This window comes from Phocoena phocoena, chromosome 9, assembly GCF_963924675.1.
Source record: "Phocoena phocoena chromosome 9, mPhoPho1.1, whole genome shotgun sequence".
In the NCBI taxonomy this organism is placed as follows: Eukaryota; Metazoa; Chordata; class Mammalia; order Artiodactyla; family Phocoenidae; genus Phocoena; species Phocoena phocoena.
The window spans coordinates 58,407,999-58,428,185 of NC_089227.1; the positions used below are offsets into that span (position 1 = coordinate 58,407,999).

Sequence of the window (20,187 nt, forward strand, 5' to 3'; positions counted from 1 at the left end):
CTCTTGCTCTTTCTGATCTCACAAAGTCCAATGTTAATTTCACTGTTCCTTTGCCCTCTGCATTTACCTCCTTTTAAGTTCCAGTGGCCTCTCTCAGCTCTGTATCTATTGCAGACTGTACCTTTTGGTTATTTACAATTTGCTATTTTCCTACCAAATAAAAAAAAAAATCACAGATATCCTGTATTGTCTTATTTGGAAGGTAATTATAATTAATATGAGATATCATGGAGATTATTAGTAGTATATAGTAAGTATTCTTGTTTATATTCTATTTTAGGTTATTATTTTATGGAGCCAAAAATGGCTAACAAAATGACTGCAAATGAAGGCTATTCCCATGTTGTTTTTTGGTATATATTACAGAAAAGAATTATAATAAGGCTTTTGACAGAAAGACTAAGAAATTTAACCTCGGTGTCTAAGCCACATATGGTAGTGTCACTTATTTGATGCAGTCATTCTACTATAGTGTTATAGAGGACCAGATGATCCTGCAGGAAAAACCCACATGTCATGAAGACTTCTGTGTATTCAGAAATCTGGCATGATCACCATGTGTTGCAACTTCTGTACTCTCCAATTTATGTTATACAAATGACAAAGAAATAAGTGATATTTATTTGAAGAACTACTTTTAGAATATTCCAAAGGATTTAGCCCAGTGAATCCCCTCATTCCCGTGAATACAAATTATACTGTTTGCGGAAAAGATTTCTACCTTAATATACAATGGCAATTGAAATTTATAGTGGCTATCCTGAGGAGCTGGGACGCTCTGAGAGATTTTCTAGATTGTCAAAGATTTGGAAATATTCAGCAGACTTTATTGTCTTTTGTTGAATTTTCATTTGACTTTGATAAAGCAGATACCCTGTTAAGTTCAGTTATTAAAACATACCAGTCTGAGTCAGGATAGGCTGGGATCTGCTACAATAACAAATGAGTTCAAAGCTTCAATGACTTGACACAACAAAGGTTTATTTCAGTTGCCCAAGCATACATTTCAGTTATAGATTGGCAGGATATTTTTCATAATCCTTCAGAATTCAGAGATGCTCTTCATAATTCTTCAGAGATTTGGGATGATTGAGGGGCCACTATTTCTTGTATTGTGAATCTCTTTGCTAAAAGGGAGAGGGTCTTGCCCCAAGAAATAGATGCTCACATCTGGATGACATGTCACTTCCATTCATGACTCAATGGGTAGAACTACTCACATGGCCCCACCCAACCACAAGAGGGCCAGGAAATCCAATTCCACCATATGACCAGAAGCCAGACAGCTGAAAATATTTGGGCGCAGCATTTTTGACAACCATAATATCATTCCCTGAAAATTAAAAATAAAGTGTTGGTTTACTACACTGCATGGAGTATAGAACACTCAAAATAATTTGCTGTGTTACTATACATCATATGTATAATTATAATTAATGAGATAATCAGTGTGCAAGGTCTTCATAAACAGAAACATACTATGCAGATGTCATGGGGTACATCTGTAGATATATATGGCAAATAATTAAGCGTGACGTGTAGTTCTTTTCCAAAGTTTGACATGAATGCATATGTGGTTGCGTAAGATAATTTGTCATTTTACTTACCATGCTTTCACACTTTTTCAGAACTAACTTTTTGTTTTCCTTGTCACGTTTGCAGTGCTGAATATATCTTTTTCTCTGTGATGGTGAAATATATATTACAAAACTGAATGGCTCCTCTCCCCTCTCCCTTTTTTTCTATTTGTTTGACAGCGCTTCCCAACAGAGGACCATCTGATGATTCATAGGCACAAGCATGAAATGACTTTGAAGTTTCCCTCAATAAAAACAGACAATATGTTATCAGGTAAGGAGCCATCAGGCAAAGACGCTTTGGGTGATCAGATCAGCCTCATGTGAGACACTTGTTCTACAGAATAGGATGATTTCCACTGGCAAATTCTACACCTTGAAAATCTATATTTCTAAAGTACAGCTGAGGCTTAAAATAATGGTAAGCAGGAATGTAATCCACTAATGTAGTGTTCACTCAAATAATCGGAGAGCTATGACTTCTTGTTTTCTGGAATGTGAAATATTTATTACTATGAAACTTGGCTCCGTGTAAGGATTTTTTAACGTCACATACCTGTAATTACTCAAGCAACAGATGTTAATTGAGCATCTGTAATGCACGCTGCACTGTTCTGAGTGCCGTGGAGGCGCGAAGATTGATATGATTACTGTTTTCGAGGACATCACAATGTGTGTGTGAAAACTTAGCTAAAATAGAGGACTGTCCATGATATATATCAAATGAGCATTTTAAGGAAAAATGCTGTGTGGCTTTAGCAGAAGGAGCTCTCTTTCTGGACTGAGCTGGTCAGTGAAGATTTCCTTAAGAAATAGTACCAGCTTCAGAATTGGGAAATTAAATAAGATAATGTGTGGAAATACAAGTGCTCAGCAAATGTGATCATAAATCCATCAATTAATTTCCATTCTGTCCCATCTTGAGAGGTAGTGTGGTAAATTAGAAAGAGTGCAAGGAGTAAGGAAACTTGAACTCTAGCCTGGCCAGATGACCTTGAGCAAGTTGGTAAACACTTCTGGGCTTCAGTTTCTTTTTCCATTAAATGGCAATGATTTTATCTGCCCAGTCTATTTCACAGGCTTATTGTGATCCAATGAAAGCATGTAAGTGCAAGAGTTTCATAAACCCTAGCAGGGCAATTGAAGCATTTCCTGTTGGCCTTCTCAGGCTAGAAATATTTCACTCAAGCCACAGTCTCCCTGGCATCGTGAAAGAAATAATACGCCCATGAACATGTTTTAAATGATATCAGAAGAGAAACTGACTGCACAGGCAAAACTGGCTCGTATAATTGAGCATTTCTATGGCAGTTAAATTTTACAAGTATTTTTTTTTTTCTGTACACGGGCCTCTCACTGTTGTGGCCTCTCCCGTTGCGGAGCACAGGCTCCGGACGCGCAGGCTCAGCGGCCATGGCTCACGGGCCCAGCCGCTCCGCGGCACGTGGGATCTTCCCGGACCGGGGTCCGAACCCACATCCCCTGCATCGGCAGGCGGACTCTCAACCACTGCGCCACCAGGGAAGCCCTACAAGTATTTTATTATCGCTCTTATTAGTAAATACCCTAAGAGTTTTTTCAGACAGGTTATTATTACAACCCACATTTTACAGATAGAGATGAAGGGGTGTGGGAGAGGGAGCAACTTTCCCAAACTCACCAACAGGGCAAAAAAATAGGGCCCTTGATCCTGCAGTCCTAACCCTCTGACTTGCACCAGCTACTGCTTTGTCAGGCTTCATCAGTTTATATATATGATCAAATACTCCCGGTGACGGGACTGTCCACAGGTCTTCACTGTCTGGCCCGTGACTCGTTAGTGGTACAGATGGGCTGTGATTTGCAAGACTCTCGTGTTCAAAGGCAGCTTCTTCCCTTCCCTCCTCTACCACCTCTCTCTCAGCCTGTTTGTTTTTATTGAACTAGATGGCTCTTCAGAAATAACTTTGTCTTTCCTTAAGTCTAGAAACAGAGATGCAGAAACTCAAATTTCTAGGAATTACGAAAGCCTAGAAGGGTTAGGAAGGGTGTTTTGTTCTTTTGTTTTAATCATTTATTACGTTCTATAGAGTCACACGTGGTGTAACCTTATAATTTAACGATGAACATGTATAGGAAAGTAGCAAGGCTCTAGACTGTGGAATTCCCAATATTTCAAGTAATAAGTTCATCCTTTATTTCTCCCAAACAGGATCCCTAAAATAGGCGGCCTGGGGGTAGGGAAGTGGGAGGTGAGTGTGAAGGAGTGGTGATTATGTAGCGATATGATCACTGTAGAGGTAAGTACCAGCCTAGTATCTCTCAGGTAGACTGCTGGGATGGCCCTACAGGGAGCCCCATCCAAAGGTCTGAAAAAAAGTAGCTAAAGATGTGGGAACGTTTCTATAGATTTCCTATAGGTTTTTGATGAAACTCTTGAAGCTTTTCAGTAGTTCTTACCAGATTCTTATTAATTTGTTATGTCAAACTCAGAATAAGAAAATGAAGGGAGAACTAAATGAGGAAAAGCAGCATGAATAATATAAGGGCATATTTTATTTTGCTTTCTCAGGTTTTATATTGAAGCTGGTATGAGGCCATTTCATACTCCCAATGAAATTAAGTGCTACATTTTTTTGAACCATTTTTTAATTGAAGGATAGTTGATTTACAGTGTTGTGCTGATCTCGGCCGTGTAGCAGAAGGACCCAGTTATACATTCTTTTAAAAAAATATTCTTTTCCATTATGGTTTATCCCAGGAGATTGGGTATATTTCCCTGTGCTAAATTTTTAAACTTGCTACCCACTCTGCGTGTTTGTAGTCTCGTAGAAATTTCTTGCTGGAACAGAATACAGAGCTATCCAGTCCACCTCCAGAGGCTGAGGTGTCAACTACATGTCATATGCCAATGTTGTCCACACTGAATTGTAATATGCTATTTACTGAGTATTTGTGCTTTGCATTTTTTTTCCAGGAAAGTCTTTAAAATATATTTATCTCAAACATCATTTCAGTTTTAGCATATTAGATTGTGATTGTTAATATGACTGAAGTTTTATTTGTCTGTATCTTAATTTACTCAGATTTGAATTTATCAAAAGCTTCAGAATCTGCTTTTATTAAAAATATGTTCATTAGAATTTTATTTCTTAATGTACCTTAAACCTATTTTGTGGCCTCTCATGAAGATGAATAATTTTGTACAGCTCAAAATATAGTAACAATAAAAATAAAAATAGTATAAATCAAATCTTAAATCAGAAAGCCTCATCAGGGCAAAAATGTTCAAGGCTATTATTTTTTTTCAAGCAATATTTGGGCTATTTTTTTAAAGCAATATTCAGTTACGCAAAATTTCATTTCAGATGAATTGGTGTTTAACATATATTAAGGAGATAAAGTATAGTAGGTATGTTTATTACTAATTTCAGGGTGTCTAGCTAACCTAAATTTTGGAAAATCACTTCATCCTTCTTTAATTGCAAATATTATAGTTAGGGAAGTTATTAAGATATCACACATATACATTTGAAGGGTAAATGTCCAAAGAGTTGTAAGATCTGAAATAATTTTATAGCTTTGCCATAAAGTCCATTTTATTTAAGCCAGGTAGAATTTATTACTCAAAATGACTGTAAATAATCTTTTTTTTTTTTTTTTGTAAATAATCTTTGACATGTCACAAAGCAGGATAATAAAAGTGATGGTCATGGTGTTTTATTAACATTAGTCTGCTCTTACTGATAGACAGTAAACATAAAACCTCTCCTTCTAAAAGGACAGTACATGTCCCTAGTAAGGACATGAATAGGGGTGGTGGTGTTGGATTCTGAGGGCAAAGACTTCCATTCCTTCCCACCTTGGTCCGTCCATCCTCATTTGGGCTCTGTGGTACATTTCCAGTGTCCTGATGTGACGAGGGGCATGAACCTTTCCCTTCAACTATTCTCCGTCTGATAGAAGATAATTTCATGGTGAGGGAAGTTGTGATAGCAAAGGTTTTTAGGTGCCAGTTTTGAAATGAGAATCCATTGAAGACAGTATACGTCCACATACAGGTTGCAAAATTACCAGCTACCACATGACACCAGACCTGTTTGGCTTGCAAATTATGATCAAATTTCAGTATTAGAGACAAAGAGGATGGTGTTTGGGTCTATTTTAATGGTATTATGTCTAGGTATCCAGAAATTCCTAAATCTTGCCCTATCAAACATCCCCACCCCCACTTCTTTACAGGGTTCCCAGGGTCTGTACAGGAAAAAAAAACAAAACAAAACAGAATAGGACTCAAAGTACAACTTTGTAGTTGAACAAATAATAAGCAAATAATATACTAAATGAGAACTCTGTGTGTATGTTGTGTGTTGGGGGAATACGGTAGAAATATAGACGTAGAAGATGACTGATTTTGCTTCATGAAAGGGAAGGTGAAGTTCAAGAGTACTGCAAGCCTTTCCCAAAAGATAAAACCTGATCCACACTCAGGTGGGAAACCTAAGAAAGAGACAGGAGACCATGCCTTTAAATGCCTAGTCAGTTCCCTCACCAGACATCACAGCCCGATTAATGCTGCAGGCAACTGGGCTGTGCTTGGAGAGAAGTTAGGACAGGCACCAGCTGAGGTGTGGGAAGAGGGTCTGAAGTTGCCCCTTCATCACCATTCATTTAGTCAACAAACATTTAATGAGGGCCTGCAAGGATCCTATTGTGCTGGGTGCTGGGGATGTGGCATTGAACCAGACAGATGAGTTCCCTCTTCTGTGGAACTGATTATATGCTGTTGGAGGTAGGGAGAAAGAGAGATAATAGACAAAAAAACCAAAAACCAAACAAAACCAAAAATCCCCAGATAAATAAACAAGAAAATATCAGTTAGGGAGAAGTGCTCCGATGAAGATAAAACATGATAATGTGACGTCAGCGGCCAGCAGGCTCCCCAAGGGAGGTCAGGACAGGCCTCTTCTAGATGAGTGGCATTTCAGCCAAGACCTGATGTTCAGCACTCCAGGCTCAGGGGTTCTTTCTCCCTGACCTCTGAATATGGTGGGGCTGGAAGTGGTAAAACCCCAAGACCAGATGCAGTGCAGCTGACTGTATCTTGCGCTGACACATGGAAGAGAGGCAAGAGAGACTGGCTTCCTCATCCCATCTTCCTTATCACCGTCTGATGCAGAGCATCTAATATAAATGACAGTATAGTCCTTCAGAACCCAACTGAGACCTGGATTAGGACTAGAAGTAGGGCCTATCTCTAATTCCAGACTCTAAACCTAATACTTACTGTGGAGAAAGCAAAATGTTTTCAATGAAGTAGAACTTTTGTCTCCAAGAGATTGTTTGTGATCAACCAGACAATCTCAGAACCCGAATCCATAGCTCATGGCTCTTTGCTATAAACCCTACTTAATAATCCAAGAGCATTTTAAGGGAGGAGCCAGAGGAAAGGTGACATATCTCACTCCAGATTCTTTTTGGAATGAACTGGGATATAAAAAGTAAATAAATCTCTGTCTCTGTCTCTGTCTCTCTTGCACGCACACACACACACACACACACACACACACATGCTAAGTATGTCCCATACTTAGCTTCTTTCTCTTCCATTGATGGTAAAGTTACACAGTGACTTCTCATTATGGAAATTAATCAGATCTTTATGGAACAGAGGGTGGTGGAGATGGCTTGCACCGGAGGGCAGCATGATAATAGAAATAGCTACCATTTATTGCCTTATCTTATGCCTGTAATATTCCCCCTGCTTTATATACATTGTCATTTAATCCTGGCCACTTTTTTTTCATATGAGTAAACAAGATCAAGAGGATAAGCAATTTGTCCAAAGTCCCTATCTGTCTATAATTTTCTCACTGTACACATAGATTTGGTGAGGTACACATATTATTTTTAGTATGTTTCGGCCTTAGATTTGTGTTTGGATATAAATCTATGAACTGCTTTTTCTTATATTATTGACTTATCCCTTCAATACCCATCAAATGGAGAGATTGGTCAAACATTTTTAGAAGGAGATTGTAGCGACACATACGAACCTTCAAGTTGCGAACTTTCAAAGACGCAAACGTTCGTTAGCGTGTCCAGTCACATAAGTTAGTTCATGTTGTCATGTGAGTGCATGTGGTTGTGCTTTTGTGTAGTTTACTCTACTGTGTTTGTTTGTTTTTTATGTATTATTTGTATGAAAAGTATTATAAACCTATTACGGTACAGTACGATATATCCGACTGTGTTAGTTGGGTACCTAGGCTAATTCTGTTGGACTTATACGAACGCACTTTTGGCACAGAACTCTTTTGTATGTAGGGGCTTACTGCATTGGCATTTGGACATGTCAGCTTCTCATCCATGTTTTTAGTTGGTCAAGCAAAATAGAATTTTGAAAATTCACCTGAATACGTCAAAGGCATTGATCTACAGTCTTCCTTTATATATGAAAAACTGGCTTCCAGTCTGTTTAATCTGGAAACCAATCCCTTTTGACAAAGAGTATAGTAGAACTCAGGCAATGAGTGACTAAGTGGAAACATTAAGCTTTAGCTTCCACTATTCAGGGCAAATTTTGATCCCTTTGTTCACGTGGACAGCAGAGACATGGTTTCACAGTGTTAATAACTCTTTTTACCAGCTCAGCTCCTCTAAAATGAAATAAAATTGTGGCTTAATTGCTGTTGGAACACTTAGGGGTAAGCCATGGCTAACAGTGAGTATGTAGGTGTGGAAAGTATACTTGAATTATTTAAGTCTATATCTATGTCTTCTGGAGCCATGTGTTGTAAGAGATGCCTTTATCAGAGCATTTTCTAGTTGACTCACAGCCTCTCTAAGGGTATCTAGTCTACCAGCTCTCTAGCTTGAAATAAATGGATTCCAGCATGTGATTCAAGAGTGTGAGGGCGTGTCTCACTGACCTGGATCACCCCAGTCCGGGTCAATTTTTAAGCATCCCACAGCTATTGTTTAAAAACCAGAGTTACCTTTGTTTGTCCCATGGTAGCACTGCCTCTTGGGACAGATGTAGGGAAATAGTTATGTCAGTGTTACTGAAAGGACCCTAGTGCTCCTATTGTATATTCACACTCAATAAAAGGCACATTTATTGCAAAGAAGCCTGTCTAGAATTCCTCGGAATTCTGTCAGTTGTTACTGATTATTAATTTTATAAAGGATTATGCATTTTAAAATTCATTTAAAATGAATTTTATTTTTAAATGAAGTTTTATTTTTAAATGAATGTAAACTCAATTAGAACTTTATTAAAATTTAGATAAGGTATAAGAATATTTTAAAGAAAGCATTTGCTGAAAAATTCATGGGGTAAATATGACTATAAAAAGAATATTAAAAGTCTCAAAGAGAAATGCCTTTTTTGAGAACCCCAACTCTTACTAAAATAGATAGGCTAATTCCAATACTTTTCTCTACTGATTTGAACACCATTCTTGAGGAATTCCATTAAGCTACATTTTGTTGGCTGAAATTGAGTCATGTAAATAATAAAAATGCATTGCCTTTTAAAAAATACCCTATAGTTAGAATGGTCACTAATTCAAACTGATCTTTCTTATAACTGGTCTGAATTAGTGAGGCTTTTATAGTATCAATTTAATACAAAATGATGTAGAATTACTTAATAGAGTCCTTTAGTGATACCGTAGCTGAGACTGTCAGACCAATAGGAAAAAAAATTTGCTTAGGGGACTCATATTTTTCTCCTCTGGTATATGATGGGAAGTCTGCTTTCCTTTTTTTTTTTTTTTTTAATTGATGGCTTGTCACCTTGCCTTTATTTTTTTCCCATTGAGGAAAATGAAATATAGACAAACATATAACTCAAACACAGCTCTGAAACCGAATAAGGTAGCAACCTTAAATGTAGAACAGACTAAACACTTTTTAAAAGAAGAATCGGGTTTCTGCTTTAGCTGTGTGCTTGTCATTTAGGCTTTGGAATAATCATACTTGCTGGGACTGAAGCACTTGATGGTAGACAGACTATGGACTGATTGGAAAACTTAGTGAGATGCTTTTTTTCCTAGTAGTCCTGACCATATACTTGTGGTCCTTCCCAGATGTAATGTGATACAGGATTTCCTATCATAGAAGTGATGGGTGAATTCCTAACTCATAATGCCAAGTTTGTGGCACTCTTCCGGGCAGATATGCAAGTAGAGCCTCTGCATGGCAAATGTCCTCTACCTAGCTATTTACAGAGGCAGTGATTTTATGAAAAGATGCTCCTGTTTTCAAGAAACAGACTCATCATTCCAGGAAGGGAACCAGATGTTGAAATATGACCAACTTTTCAAAAGGTATTTTATCCCTTTTGGTGCAAATCTTTCATGTCCGATTGGTAAAGAAATCCCCAACGACGCTTGAGAGGAGTACAGGAGGGTAAGATTTCTCACTTGCACTGGCCCTGGGTGTCTAGGTCTCCTGAGAACCTGGTGTGCTCTTTGTAGACTGTGAGAAGGTAGCATGCAGGCATTTCTGCAGCACCAGTGCAGATTTACAAAGGTAACAACAAAATACTTTCAACTCGGGTAAAGTTCAAACTCAAAAGCTATTAACTTTTTGTTTAGTTTGAGATTTGGGGTTATCTTCTCTCATTCAGATGGACCTCACTGGAGTGGAAGCACTAAAAGAAAGGGGAGCATAAGTCCTTAAACAGTCATCTGAGCTCTGAGTTCCCACTGGAACCAGTTTCTGTAAGACCTTGGAGTGTGGCCTGTCACTGCGGAACACACCTTAGATATTATCCCCTAGTAGAGCATCGGTCACTGTTATTCAGGACATAGAAATTGATGCTGCTGTAGCTAACTGGTGCATGCTCTTGGTTCTAAATAAGGTGTAGATTACAAGAATTTTAACTTACGACCATGGGTATTACCCACTTACTTCTGGTCTAATTTCAGCTGGAGTAGTTATTTGACAAGGCATTCATGTGGCTGAGAAACTCTGCCTCTTTTATTTAAGCAGCTGATAGATTTAGCTGTCCCCCTTTTGAAGATTTGCACATTTCCTGGCTTACTTGGAACTGGTACCATGTGGGATCAAAGATGACTAGAGACCCTGTATTAATTCTAATAAATGTTAAAACAAAAGTTAAGCTCCATTTTCTGGTTCCTGTTGTAACTGGAAAGAATAGCTCATTCACAAGAAGAAAATGAATTAAGTATTAGGAACAGTGTGCCTTATCTATTCCAAATGTGGATACAGATTACAGTTTTGCTTTTCCCTCACTCTTATCATACGGCAAAGAAAGTCACGTTTGGTAACAACTCTGGGACCTTCCTCTGAGTCTTTGTCTCTGGGGATAGGCGGGAACCAGCTGTCTTTACTGCCCATAGCTCCCCTTGCTCCATAGCTTCGTTTCCCTATTGCTGCAGAGAGGCTCAGCGTGATGGACGGTGCCATTACTGTCCTGTACCATGCTCCTTCAGCCTCCCTTTGCTGATGTATGTAGGCGCATGCCGGTATCTGGGAATAATTTTACGTTAGAGGAGACAGAAAACATCTCTCAACTTTGCTTGGGGCTTGGGCCCCCAAATGCCAACCTGAATTCAATTTCATGGAGCATCTCATGAACATGTCTCAGAGTTCAGGAGTCTCATGGAGCCTCTAGGATTGCTCTTCTCTCTACCTGGAATCATGGTCCTCAACTTGTAAATCTCCAACAAAGGAGCATAGAGGAATAAAAGGAAAATTAAAACCTGGCAAACTGAATTCCCATTGATGACAAGTGGTCTACTATTTCAGTTCTGTCATGTGATACTTTCTCAGGTTTTTTAGTCACAAAAATGTTCCTCTCAGTTAGTGAAGTGTCTGTAGGCTTGTAATGCAGTTCTATTGTGTGAGGGATATAAATGATTCCAAGATATTTCAGAAGAACCAAGGATTGTTAGGAATGTCAATTACTTATACAATTAAGCAACTCCATTACTAAATGGGGCCAAAGGCGACTTTCAGTTTCCTCATAAGCAAAATGGAGGAAATAATTTTTACCTAATGTGGTTGATGTGAAAATTAATGAGATGATGCATACAAAGCACTTAGCACTATGCCTGGCATGGACTAAGCATCCAGTAAACGTATACACATGCACATACATCCTTAACACACACACACACATACACCCTTAACACACACACCACCCTTAACACACACACACACACACACCACACCCTTAACACACACACACACACACACACACACACACACACATACCACACCACACTCTTATATTTCCACTCTCACGTTTCATCTATTTACACCTTCTGTTCATAAATCTCTTTTATCTATATATCTAGCCCTTACCTCTGGCCTAATTTCCAGTGTCTAACCAGTTGTTACTGATGTTCCTGTTCAACTATCCTTTATGTGGTCATATTTTCTTTGATCTACTAACAGTGACTTTTGCGGTACGCGGGACTCTCACTGTTGTGGCCTCTCCCGTTGCGGAGCACAGGCTCCGGACGCACAGGCTCAGCGGCCATGGCTCACGGGCCCAGCCGCTCTGCAGCATGAGGGATCTTCCCGGACCAGGGCACGAACCCGTGTCCCCTGCATCTCAACCACTGCGCCACCAGTGAAGCCCCCTAACAGTGACTTCTGAAGCGAACCTAGTTGTGGTGGTGATTTTAGGATTCACAGAATCATGTAACTTTAGAACTTTATTTGAAAGATGATGAACTTGAAGTCCAGAGAATGTAAGTAATTTCCCCAAAACCACATGATTTTCTAATCTGGATTTCTGGGTTGTCAGTGTTGTCTTTTACACATGCACCAAAGACCTTTGGACCTGGCAGGAGAGTCAAGGCAAAGCATGGGATTTAGATTGAGAAGGGATTATGTCCGAAAGTAAGAGAGGACTTAATAGTGATAAGATGGTTACAAATTGTGCGACCCTGTGCAAGGTACTTAACTTATTTCTCCTGTCCTAAAATAATATGCACCCTGCTTACCTCTGCAAGGTACTTATTTCTCCTGTCCTAAAATAATATGCACCCTGCTTACCTCTGCAAGGTACTTAACTTATTTCTCCTGTCCTAAAATAATATGCACCCTGCTTACCACATAGGCTCTTGTGAGATCTATTAATAGATTCTAGACGATGTGGGTAAAAATGCAAACTGCAAAATGCTACATAAATACTAATTTTATATTTTATAAGCCACAACACATAACTGCTATAGGTATATATTGGATACTTAGGTATATATGTGTATCTTAATAAATTAATTAATTTTTTAACAAAACTATTTTCAGTGAAACCCAATCCTTTGTATGTCTTTTATCTATAATGTCCAATTTATGATCGTCTGTTGTAGGCTCTCTATGTACTGCAAAGAGAGCTCAGAAGCTTGGAGATTGGGCTAAGAATGGGAAAGAATGCAGATGGGTATTTTGTTGATTGGAATCCAGATCAGCCATTCGGTTACTTCTCAGGCAGTAAAGCTCTGTGCCCATAGGGTATCGGGAGACATTGCCTTGGAAGGGCTGATTAAGTGGAGATATCAAGCCATTTCAGCTTCATGGGTGTTAAGATATTCTTTGAATCTCAGTAGATAATTTACTGGGATTAATTACTCTTTTTATGACTTAGAAAAGTAAATAGGATTCTAATTTCTTGCCGTATAGGAATTTCTAAAGAGAGTGCAGAAATTGCAAATTCATATCAACTTGAGGGCATTCTTCATTTGACTGGTGGTGATGGCTTAGAGGACTGTGCAGGAAGAGATTTGAGACTGAGTGTAGGTCAAGCTGGACAACGGCCATAATCAATCTAGCAGTGTCTGCCACAGGCTCAGGTGGGAATAATGCGTGTATATATATAATGGAAATAGCACCAAGCCCTTGGTTATAATCCTAGTGTTGCCACATCTACCTGGGAGACCTTGGACAAGACCCTTAATCACTCAGGCCTTCCATTTTCTTCACTTGTAAAATAATTTGTGTGGCCAGACTTCCCCACTGGGAAGTGGTCCTCTCTGGTTCTTTTATCTTCTCTTTCTGTGAAAAAGGCAGTTTACACAGTTTTATTCATGTCCACTCGAGTACACCTTTACAAGGAAGATGACTGTCCTTAATAATTACAAAGGGGTGATTCTACTCTGCTTACCTTATAGGATCTTGTGAGATCTAGATTCTAGAGAATGTGTGCGAAAATATTTTATAAACTGCAAATACTGCATAAATATTAATCCACAAATAGTGGTTTCAGATCCTCCAGTTTTTAAGTAGTAAGCTCTCCAGACCATCAAGAATATGAAAGAAATTCTATTCCTTTTAGAGAGTCTTCTCAAAACATTCTTTTGGCTACAGCAAAAGGAAAATAAAATTAATAATTATATTTTTAAGGGATGGAAGCTGAATGTGTTTGACTTGGAACCTTTCATCATCCTTCTGTGACTCCGAAAATGAGAGAAAGAATTGCTAAATTTTTATTCTCCATTAAGAAAAAGGAATTGAATGCTTGTTTCTCTCTTTTTGTTTGATATAAACATTTATATATTTTTCTGTCCTCCCAGCCCCCTAAAATCAGGCTTAACATGGACTCTGTAGATATTTTTGGCCTTATTTTAGCTAAATCATGTTTTCCAGTTAAAAGAGAGTTATTCCACACCTTGCAGTGTGTATTCAAACAATATGAACTCCAGAAAGTCAACTGTGGGATCTCCTCGCCTGAAGTCGACCAGAGGGAGGCTTGGGAAGCCCTCCCATGCCACAGCCTTCTACACATCGTATTGCTCCTCTGGGCTTTATGGTTTTATTTTCTTCCCTATTCTCACTTTATTTAAAGGGCTGGAAGATTATGGGTGGCCACTCGGCATCGTCATTAAGGCGAGGGGAGGGGATTAGTGAATTTATTAGCTCATACTTGCCACTGACTTTGAGGAAAAGGTCCCATTTATGATCCCTCGGTCTCTGTTTTCAGATCAGACTCCAACCCCAACGAGATTCCTGAAGAACTGCGAGGAGGTGGGGCTCTTCAATGAGCTGGACTGCTCCCTCGAGCATGAGTTCAGGAAGGCTCAAGAGGAAGAGAGCAGCAAGCGGGTAGGTTTGCTTGGACGGACACCTGGACAGGTGTCTCCTCTAGCACCTGCTAGAAACATCTGCATGGGAACTAGATGGCACCGCAGACTGTGCTGATAATGCTCTAAAACAGCATTTATCCGTTTGCAAGTGTTCGATGGGTTTTTTTTTGAAAATGGATGAATCCCTGGTTGTGGTAGAATCCAAGGCTAGAAAAATCATGGGAAAAGCAGATTATCTGAAATATGAAATTGAAGCCAAAATAAAGTTACCTGATTCTTGACCTGAGTCAGAAAAACTCACAGAATTGTTCTATTCAAAATTTGTTGTTTTACTGTGCTAAATAATAGCAAGCTTTACCTGGGTGGTGAGTGCAAAAGACAAGGGTCAAGGGGTAAGATGACAAGCGAAGGATTGTAGCAGTAGGAGAGAGAATTTCATCTGATTTCGGCCCAGGTTGTAACTGTCTGATTTGCATAATCTTCCCGGTATCTCTCTACCACATTCATAATTCCTTCCTGGTCATATTATTGAACATCTGTTGTTGTTGGAACAAATAGGTTCACTATAAGTGTGGATTATTTGTCCTTACAAATGTAGAAAAGTCACTTTACGAATCCCTCCAGAACATAGTCAGTTTTTATTGTAATGTCGTGTAAAGTGATTTAAAAATCGCTTTACCAGATTAAGGAAAAGAAATAGAGTCACAACTAAATATGATAATGAAGCTTTTTGGTGTTTTTAAACTTTTCTGATAGACCATTATTGAATGCCCACAATGTACTAAACAACAAATTAGATACATCCCATGAACAGAGACTTAGACTGTGAAAGTTGGTTGAAAGGAAGCGCCGGCTACATCGTAATGGATTCTGAACTTCCAGCTGTTCCATCCGGAGAGGAAATTTTAAAAGGTTCTGATATTTCTCTAAGTGTTTCAAAACCTTTGAATCCTCCTCTATGGGAAATTATAATAATCCCCCTCCACCAGATTTTTCATGTCACATTCTCACATCAAAATAGCCATTCAATCTGTGCTGCTTTAGGAAAAATCCTGAAAATAGGTTACAAGAGGGGTTTAAAATCTCAGTCAACTCATTTGATTTATAATTAGTCATTCATACTTGACACGCCCCTACACCCGCCCAGTGAAGCACCTTTTTTCTTTTTCAAAGCAAACACTTATTTAGCACTTATTTGCCAGACACTGTTCTGAGCACTTGATATTTTTAACTAAATAAAAAAGAAGGCATGCTTTCTATATTTCATTGCAATAGAAATAGATCTTTAAAAAAACATAAAAATAGCAAGGGACCGAGGAACCAAAAAGTCTAGTAAATTTCCTCTGGTTGAGTAATAAATTTAGCTTTGCTGATGGACGTGGCATATGTAGATGACTGAGGGATTAAGTTCATTCATTCCTTGAGATAGTCAAGGTTGGCTTCTTCCAAACTATAAGAAAGGTGTGTACTTGGTCTGTATCGTCTTCATTTCTGATAGAAGGGTTTTAATCGAAGTGTATACCCTTAATTTTCCCAAAGACGTTTTCCAAGATTTAACAGCTTTAGGAAGCCCATGGTAGGGGGGCGGATTTAGATCTTCTCCTTTGCATAGCACTCATGATCTCCTATATGAAGCCCCATGGGAGGAAATTCTTGCAGATCTGAATTCCAGGAAATAGTTTGCTTCCCCTGAGGAACTGAAATATTTTCTCCTCGTGGACATGAGAATCCTGTAACCAGTTCTGTTTCTCTTTTTGCTTTGACTGCTTGTTAACGTGAAGCCAAGTTGACGGCTTAACTTTGAGAACTTTTTAGAACACTGTAATGAGCATTTTACTCCCCCCACGGACTAGATTTTCAGTTCCAGTTTATATTTCCTCTGGTCCCGATTTTTAATTTAAAAAAACATTTTCATGCTATACATTTTTTGTGTGTGTGAGTTGCTTTGGATTCTCTGTGGGTTGAGTACAAATAATTAAATGTTAAAAATTAAAATAATTAGGCAAGCAAAGTTGAGGACTATTGTTACTGTAGAAACAGTCTTTTTCTCTTTCACATGTTGCTCTTAGCAACACTAGTCATGTGATGACTTTGAGATGGGTATGTGGGTGGGGGACCCTGCAGCGAGCTTCCCCCCATGGTTTTGGGGTGGGCCCCTCAGGAGACCAGTGTCTCACACCCCAACTTCACTTGCACACACTAGAAGTTGGACAGCGTTCAGACTGTTGAGGTACCCTCTTCCATTGCCTCGTTCAAACTAGAGGACCATATCCAGCCTCGGTGACCATGACTACACATTCTTGAGGCCTAATTCAGGATGACTCATCCAGTGGCCAAATGGGCTGTGTTGGTGGCTTCTGCCCTAGCATTTCCTTGGAAGCCACAGGATGGGGAAATGAGCAGTAGGAGATGCTCTCCAATCTGCTAACATACTTTTTTTTTTTTTTTTTTTTTGCGGTACACGGGCCTCTCACTGTTGTGGCCTCTCCCATTGCGGAGCACAGGCTCCGGATGCGCAGGCTCAGCGGCCATGGCTCACGGGCCCAGCCGCTCCGCGGCATGTGGGATCTTCCCGGATCGGGGCGCGAACCCGTGTCCCCTGCATCAGCAGGTGGACTCTCAACCACTGCGCCACCAGGGAACCTCCTGCCAACATACTTTTACACATCCCTTTGACCACATTGCTCCAGCTCCGAACATCCCTGGCACACTGCTGCTCCCAGCTCCTACTTCATTTGTTTGTTCCCTGCTTGAAATGTAGGAATACACGTTCTTTTTTCAACGCATACCTTGTCATCATTAAGTTTTGTCTTCTTCCTCCCTTTCGCTCCACATTCAGATAACTATTCCTTTTTAATTCGAAGCTCCAACTCTCTTCTAATTTATTTTTCTCTGAGACTTTTAACAGAAGACTTGCATTAGTTCCCTCAGCAAGTTTTAGTAAAGTGGGAGATGGATTCGTTTATCGGGAGAATTTGGTTAAAAAAGGTTTTTGCTTGAACTTTCTAAGTACTTTATACAGAAATGTTAGAAAGACTGGACTGGTCCTTCCCTCCACCTTTAAAATTCTAGCTGAAGTTTGGTCTAGAAAATTCTATCAAAGAGCAAATAGAGAATTGATCCTTGTTTAGCCCGTGTGGATGTCTGTTGGGGAAAATTCTGTTCTACGGACTATATTTAATCCTGACACCCTTTTTCCAAAGCATCCCAATGTGTGTATAGAATGAGGACAGGCAAGAGGCAGGTAATGACCAATAGAAAAAGCCCCAATGTCTGTATCCATAGCATATATTATATAGCAGATGACACATTCCATAATTGCCTCAGTCTTCCACCTTAGTATAAACCCCTAGCTTCAAAACTCTCTAAGGAGAGATATTTTTTTTCCCTTGGAAAAGCATCCTTCACTAGCAGTATCACAAATCTCAACTTGCCTACGGCTTAGAAGTCAGGCTGGTCCTGAAACAGATGAGAAACTTTTGTTCATCATTTATTCATGCAATAAATATTTTTGAGGGCCCACCATGTGCCAGGCACTGTCCGAGGCATTGGTGAATATACCATGGACTAAAGCTGATTTTGAAACAAAAAACAAAAAAAATCCCACCCTTCAGGTAGCTTACTTCTTTCTCATGGGCAAGACAAACAGTAAGCAAGTAAAAACAATAAAATGTATAATATGTCCAAAGGTGATAAGTACTATAGAGAAAAATATATAGCAGGGAAGAGGCACAGGGAGTGCTGGGGGCGGTCTGGGTGGGCATCACTGGTATGCAGACATGCAGCCAAGACCTGAAGGAGGAGAAGGCTGAACCAGGTGCGTACTGGGGAGGAGAGTGGGGAGAGCAGCGGGTGCAAAGCCCTGAGGCTGGAGGGAGCTCTGTGGGCTGGAGGAACTGCAGAGAGCAAGGTACGTGGTGATGGAAAGAGTGGGCTGAGGGGGCCCGTCCAGGAAGGCTGTGTAGGCTTCGGCTTTTATTCTGAGTGAGATGGAGAACTGTGGGACAGTTGTAAGCAGAGGTGTGATAGGATCTGACTTATATAGTAGAAAGTTTACTTGGCTGCCTAGTTGGAAGTAAACTGTTGGAGGGGAGTGGCAAAGTGAGACCAGGTAGGATGGTATTCAAAGAATCTAGATTAAAAATGATGGCAGATTGGTCCAAGGTACAGATGGAGGGGGTGGTTAGATTCTGGATCTAATTTGAAGATAGAGCCAACAGGGATTGCTGATGGATTACATCTGGGGAGTAAGAGGTGAACTTCAGGATGAACTCAGGTTTTTGACCTCAGCAACTGAAAGGATGGAGTTGTCTGTGGGAGGAACAGGTTTGAGGGGAAAATGGAGGAGATTTTTGCAGACTTGTTAAGTGGAAACATCTAATGGGCAAATGAATATATAGGTATGTAATACAGGACCTGTCTGAAGATGTAAATTGGGGGGTCATTAGCATGTAGGTGGTGTTTAAATACATGAGACTCAATGAAATGACCTGGGCCAGGAGTGAATGGAAATGAGGTAGAGAAGAGGTCTGAGCAGGGAACGTGACAGAGTCCTCCATCCTCCAAGACAGAGCCTTCAAGTCTCCTCAGTGGGCAGAGATGACACAGAAGACCATGAGGCATGAAGGGTCAAGTCAAGTATGGGAACCCTAGTAGTAATACTGAATGGACTCCAGTAACTGGCAATCGACATGCCGATTTTGTGTTCCACGTCAGAGGAAGAAACAAAAACAAAAGATTTTTTAAAAAAAGGGCGAATTGACCTTTCACACTTGATTTCTCTTTTAAAAAAGAGATCCAACAGTACATATCTAGGAGGTAGGAGGTAGTAGATAGCTTCATCATATGATAGCAGTTGTGTGGGAGTGTGTGTGTCTGTATGTATAAGAAAGGAAGGGGAGTTGAAAGGACTAGAAATGAACTCCTTTGTCTTGCTGAGAGAAATATAACATTACAGCCTAACGTGGTGAAGGACCCTGAAGATGAAAAGCGCGGTGTATAAGTGTTAAGTGTTGTTATTCTCCCCTAGGACCTAAATCTGACTCATTATGCTGATGGAGCAATAGCAAATTAGGGCATTTCCATGCTCTAGAATTCCTACCCAAATGATGAAAAGTGCAGTCTATTCCCAGAGGGTGTTGACTGTTTAACACATGGGAACAGGGGACAAGCTACAATCTTAAGATCTTGGATCCCAGCTCAACAGGAGTCATGGAACAGGGCATGGCCAGGTCAGCCTCAGCTCAGAAAAATCGGCTGCTCAATCTGATTAAATTCTGTACCTGGAAATCATGTCACCGGACACCACCAGTTACTTGAGGAGAGAGGGCGCAGAAAGGGAGGCACTTTGCCTTCGTTACAGTCTTGCTCTATCAGCTACTATCAGGCATGGCTGCTCTCTGGGGAAGATGTGAGTGGCATTGTGTGAGTGGCTGCTGGGTGGAAAATAAAAGATACCAAGTTGAGCGAACTTGCAACAGCTGATGTTTCCGGTTGTGTTAACATGTTGCTTCTATGATATTTGTGTAATACGATCCCCCGCCCCAGAAGTCTGGAGAAAAAGAAACATT

General features: G+C 39.9%; 1 protein-coding gene across 1 annotated transcript in view; it reads left to right on the forward strand.

Moving 5' to 3' along the window:
* The window catches only part of CREB5 (cAMP responsive element binding protein 5), a 334,186-nt gene that overhangs the window by 3,624 nt on the left and 310,375 nt on the right, over positions 1–20,187 (forward strand). The window contains exons 2-3 of the mRNA XM_065883854.1: positions 1,758–1,851; positions 14,515–14,636. Of these exons, the coding sequence (XP_065739926.1) occupies positions 1,758–1,851; positions 14,515–14,636 (216 nt within the window). The remainder of the gene's footprint in view (positions 1–1,757; positions 1,852–14,514; positions 14,637–20,187) is intronic.